This window comes from Nannospalax galili, unplaced genomic scaffold (genome assembly GCF_000622305.1).
Source record: "Nannospalax galili isolate Female #2095 unplaced genomic scaffold, S.galili_v1.0 scaffold1878, whole genome shotgun sequence".
Lineage (NCBI taxonomy): Eukaryota > Metazoa > Chordata > Mammalia > Rodentia > Spalacidae > Nannospalax > Nannospalax galili.
Genome location: NW_008341752.1, coordinates 442991 through 448917, shown reverse-complemented (window position 1 = coordinate 448917; position 5927 = coordinate 442991). Strand labels below are relative to the sequence as shown.

At 40.9% G+C, this 5927-nt stretch overlaps 1 protein-coding gene across 1 annotated transcript in view; it reads right to left on the bottom strand.

The window, feature by feature from the left end:
* Window positions 1-5927, bottom strand: part of Lrp8 (LDL receptor related protein 8) — a 31669-nt gene that overhangs the window by 8308 nt on the left and 17434 nt on the right. Inside the window, exons 11-12 of the mRNA XM_029565517.1 lie at window positions 4534-4602; window positions 65-237 (exon numbers count right to left, since the gene is read on the bottom strand). Of these exons, the coding sequence (XP_029421377.1) occupies window positions 65-237; window positions 4534-4602 (242 nt within the window). The remainder of the gene's footprint in view (window positions 1-64; window positions 238-4533; window positions 4603-5927) is intronic.

Here is a 5927-nt window from a genome sequence, read left to right as displayed (position 1 = left end):
GGGAGGGAGGGAGGGAGGGAGACATGGAAGCATGGAAGGAGCTCTCCTAGAGAGGAATACTTACTGCAGGATAGACATGGCCAATCTGAGCAGTCCTTCCTATATGGAGCTCATCTTCATCTTCTTCTTCTGTTGTTTTCCTGTACACTGGGTTGTCAAAATTCATGCTCTTGGTGTTCTTCCGCTTCCAGTTTCTCCAGATCAGGTAGCCACTCATGCACAACAGGACTATTACCGCTGGAGGAAGGGACATATTACGTTGGATATCCAGGAGGCTCTGGCACATTGCCAGACATCAGTGTAGATCCTGCTGCCTCTCCAACTTTATCACACCTTGCTCCTCAGGCACTGTTTCTGTATGTTCATTTCCTGCTGTTGCTTCCGCTTCCAGTTTCTCCAGATCAGGTAGCCACTCATGCACAACAGGACTATTACCGCTGGAGGAAGGGACATATTACGTTGGACATCCAGGAGGCTCTGGCACATTGCCAGACATCAGTGTAGATCCTGCTGCCTCTCCAACTTTACCACACCTTGCTCCTCAGGCACTGTTTCTGTATGTTCATTTCCTGCTGTTAGAAGTCTTTCTCATCTCTGCTTTCCTTCATGAATTACTCATCCTTTCAGATCCAGCTGAAATATGAACTCTTTTCTAACTATTCTAGGCAAACTCTGCTGCTCCCTTAGGTGTGCTCACAGGTCACACTACCTTTATATATCTGTTCTCCTAACTGGAACAAGCCTCAGAATTATGCTTATTTATCTCTCTGTACTGCCTATGACTGAGGAGGTACTCAATGATACATACTGAATGACTGAGGAATGTCTTGCCTATACCTTTGTCCCAATGCTGCTGCTGCTATTTCCCTGGAACCCTAAGAAAGCCATTCTCTCCCACAGACTGGACAGGGAAGCATGTCTTTCCAAAGTTTGGGCTCCATCAGAAGTGGAGTCTCTAAGAGGGGATCCAGAAGGGCAACACAGGCTATGAGTTGACAAACTTCAAAAGATATGGGCTTGGTCCCCATTGGACAGCACATTCTGTTTCTCGGCCAGAGAGGTCAAAGGGGTTAGCCATCCTACGACCGAAGCCTGGGGAGAAACCTATGATCAATTCCAGCTGGAGGGACAGGTTTCCTGGAACTGGTGGAGGTACAAAGAAAGAGTTAGACCAGGGTGATGGGCATGGGCAAGAGTTCAAATGGCCATGTGGGAGGCTGGTCCCAGCATAGAGGTAACCCAGGATGGCCTAGAGGAAGGGAGTTTCCAAGACTGTGCCCACCAAAATAATCAGTGATTCTTAGCATTTCAGTGGAAGCTATTTAGGATGCTGTAGAGGGGTTCCTGATTAAGTAAGAATATTACAATTAAAGACAGAAACAAGGCAATCTTAGAAAAAAATATTAGAGAAGCATTGAAAAAAACTATTTGAAATAATTTAATTCATGAAGAATTAACATAAAAAATAAATAGCTTTCTTTTTAGTCAGCAATAATCGAATCCCAGCACTCAGGAGGCTGAGGTGGTAAGATTACCATGAGTTTGAGGACAGGCTGGGCTACGTGGTGAACTCAGGCAAGTCTGGGTTACAAAGGGAGATCTTGTCTCAAAAAACCAACTACCCAAACAGCTCTCCAAATAAATAACCAATTAGGAAATGGAATAAGAATGTTCAAAATAACCCAGTAACAATTATAAAATATCCAGAAAATCTAACAGGATATATGCAAGCATATATATCTATTTCTGCTGCAGGACATAAATGAAGACTGGAATAAGGATATAATAAGGAGATGTCATGTTCCTAGATGGGAAATGTCAATACTGTAAAAAGTAAATTCCCTTTGCATAAATTTATACACTCAAAGCAAATTCAATGAAAATTCCATCATAACTTCTATAAAATCTAAAGTTTATCTAGAAGAGAAATCAGATAAAAAATTTTAGGAAATGTTTATAAGCATATCATGATATGAGAATAGACAGATAATGGGTGAGGAGAATAAACAGGTGTGTATGTATAGGCATGTAGTTTGTAATAAAGATAAGTCAGAAGGAAAGGATGGACCTTTCAATATAAGGGTTTTGGAGAATCTAGACAGATATGGTTTTAAAAAAAATTGCAAGGCAGAATTGGGTATAACAACCACAGAAGAAAAAAGTTAAATCTCCCTCACACCATACTCTAAAATAAATTCTAAATGGAAATAACCCAATACTGAAAAGAGTTTAAAGTAGAAGAAAATATTAGGAGACATATTAATCATTCAGAACAAGGTGGGCTTTCCTAAGCAAGGCAGAAAAGTCAGAACTCATCAAACAAAAGATTAACAGATTTGACACTTGAAAAAATTTAAGCTGGGCATGATGGCGCACGCCTTTAGTCGGAGGCAGAGGCAGGCGGATCTCTGAGTTCAAGGCCAGCCTGATCTACATAGGGAGTTCCAGGCCAGCTGGGGCTACAGGGAGACCCTGTCTTAAAAAAACAAACAAACAAACAAAAAAAAACATTTTTTTTTAAATTTGTGCATGGCAAGAGATGCCATGAACAAATTTTAAAATAAAGTGTTTGACTGAGAAGAAATATTTGTCACATGTATTATAGAGGATTTAATATTCATTATATAGTTCTATAAATAACCAAAAGAAAAACATGAGGCTACAAATAGGCAATTCTTAAAGGATGAAATGTAAATAAATGGCCAATAAGTTTATGAGAAGGTAGTCTCCGTCTCAGAGAAACAAGTCATTTTTCTCCTTTCAAATTAGTAGAAATTTAAAATATTGATTACATAAAAGTGGGTTATATCATCCAAAAAGCACATATAGATATCTTTCTATAAGCACAGGATGGCAGGAACAGGGTCACTCAAAATAAGCCTAGAATAGTAGTCTTACCACTATCTCTTGTGGTGAACCCTTTCAAAGCCAATTCAAATGCTGTGTTCTCTGGAACTATCACTTGCACTCTGGAATTATTTTTCCATTATCCCCTCCACAGGAATATCAAGATGCTATTATATCACACCTTTGTCCCTGCCAAGCCTCTATTATAGTACATTATATAGACTATGTAATAGCATCTACCATATGTTACTATAACTTTGATTAAAGACTAGAAGCTCTGAAGGTTTCCCCCAGGGGAGAAGTTGTTTAAAACAGCTTTAATCACTAAATCATCACTATATGGAGGATTCCCAGGACAAGCACAAAGTACCTGTCCTTGAGGTACTCACAGGCAAGTAAGGGAGATAAACCTATATGAATGGACAATTCAACTCAAAGACACTGCCAAGACATGAGGCAGGTATGAGAGACAGGATGTACGTGACAGGTGAACATCAGGGTGGAGAGAAGGAGTCAGCCCAGTGCTTCTGTGTGAATAGTAACCAGGATTGCTCTGTCACACTAAGCTCCTTTTAGTTCAGTCTCCTAACTCCCTCCATGCTATTTCCCACCCTTGGCTTTTTGCTCATTCTGCCTTCACTGCCTGGGTTGCTCTTGATTCTTCTTCACTTGGTCAACTCAGCTCAAGGATTGTTTCCAGTAGGAAACCTTGCCTGTCCTCTTTGGTTAAGTGCTTTCTTAGTACTTCCACTGAACTCAGTAGCACAGCCTACTCCTAGGACTTGCCATGTCATAATGAGCTTACCTGTGCTATATGTGTCTATTGTTAAGATTAAGACTTTTTTGGGGGGGGTCTTTTTGAGACACGGTCTCTCTGTAGCCCCAGCTGTCCTGGAACTCACTATGTAGACCAGGCTGGCCTTGAACTCACAGAGCTCCACCTGCCTAAAGGCGTGTGCCACCACGCCAGGCTTAAGACATTTTTAAAAAATTACATTTATTTATTTACTTATTTTGGAGAGCAGGGCTGTGTATATCACAGTAGGTATGTGAAGGTCAGAGACAAAATGGAGGCATTGGCTCTTTTTTCCCACATTGTGGGTCCTGGGGATTGAACTCAGATCATCAGACTTTGTGGTGAGTGCCTTTATCCACTGAGCTATCTTGCTAGACCAAGACTTAAAACTTTTCTAGGATAGGACCACATCTTATCTTTAACTATCTTCCCACCCCTTATCATAGTAGCTACTTAATGAATGTTTATTGAAAACCAAACAGCAAGACAGCAAGACAGTATGACTTATTCAAGGAATGATAATCAGTTCTCACTCATCAGTTTAGCAAATATATAATTCCCTATCATGTGCCAGCCATTGCTAGAAGGTTGGAAGAGTGGTGAACAAGAGATACCAGCTGGGTTCCCAAGGAGCATTCATTTAGTCTTTGAATGTAGGAGCTCAGAGTGTGAAGGGAGGGGAGCAGGGAGATGTACGTGGATCATCAACTGGGGTCAGGTGCTGCAGAGCACAGAGTGCCAGCAAGAAACCAAATCAAACAGGCAATATTGCCAGCACAGAACAAGGGTGCAGGTTAGTATGCTAAGTTTTTTATTTCTCGCACGCCTTTCCCAAACCCTAGGCAAAAGTCCCTCCACCAATCCCCCCACTGACTTGGGGCCACACTCACCTATGGGCACAACGATCCCAATGACAGCAGCAGTGTCTGTTGAGTCCATCTTGTTGCCTTCATTCCCATCTGCAAAACACCAACATTTACAGAATGATGCCTCATCACTGAGTTCAAGCTTGTACTCTCCTAGAGCTGCAAGAATCATTCAACTCCTTGTCTTCACTCTAAAATGATGATCCTAGCAAATTAGGGGTAGTAATTCAGTCGTATAAATGTGATCAAAATCCTGAGAGGTGAACGGGACAGAGTTATTCCTGTTTCACAGATGGGAAACCAAATTTTGATAAATACAGAGCTAGGACTTGAACTCAGGACTCATGATCATGTCTCATACTCTCCTCATCACATTATGATGGTAGGAAACTTGGGGCTGTGCATGGCAGATAAACACTTAGGTCCCTGATAGGGTTAACTGTAGTTTTCAACCAAAATCTGATATATTGTCTCCCTTGTAGACCCTTTGGTAGGCTGCCTGTCCATCTGCATTATCAGCTTGTTTTTCCTAAGTAATTAAAAGGAGATATAGTGGAGTGGAATCAAAAGCGCTATTTCTGGGTCTGACTTCTTGGGTTCAAAGTCCATCTCTATTATTAGTTACTTGTGAAAGCTTGGGCAGGTTTATATATATTAGACATTTAACATTCTTATATTTCTTTATCTTAAAATATTTTCAACCTCTTAGGAATATATAAGGATTAAATGAGATAATTTGTGTAAGATATTTAGCACAGTGTCTAGCATAACCTTGCCTATTTCAAAGAGGGTGGTGGTATACATAGGAGTTTTTATGAGGCCTAAGTTAAAAAAGGTATGTTATACTGGGCATTGTGGCACACACCTTTAGTCCTGGGAGGCAGAGGCAGGCAGATCTCTAATATCTAGGCTAGCCTGGTTTACACAGCAAGTTTTAGGGCAACTGGGGCTACAAGGAGACCTGGACTAAACAAACAAACAAACAAACAAACAAACAAATGGTGTGTATGCCTATAATCTCAGCACTTAGGAGGTAAGGCTAGAGGATCACAAGTTCAGGCTTGCCTGTGCTACATAGTGAGACCCTATCTTTAAATAAAGGATTAAAGGGGCAGGAGAGAAAGCTTAGTAGTTAACAGCACTTGCTGCTGTTTCAGAGGATCTAGATTCAGTTTCCTGTACCAACATGACAGCTTACAACTGCCTGCAACTCCAGTTCCAAGGAAACTGATATACCCTCTTCTGATCTCCTTGGGTATCAGGCACCCACATGATGCACATACATACATGTAGGCATAGCACTCAAACACATAAAATAAGAATAAAATTAAATTTAAAAAAATATTTAATTTACACTGGGAGGCAGAGGGAGGCAGATCTCTGTGAGTTCAAGGCCAGCCTGGTCTACATAGTGAGTT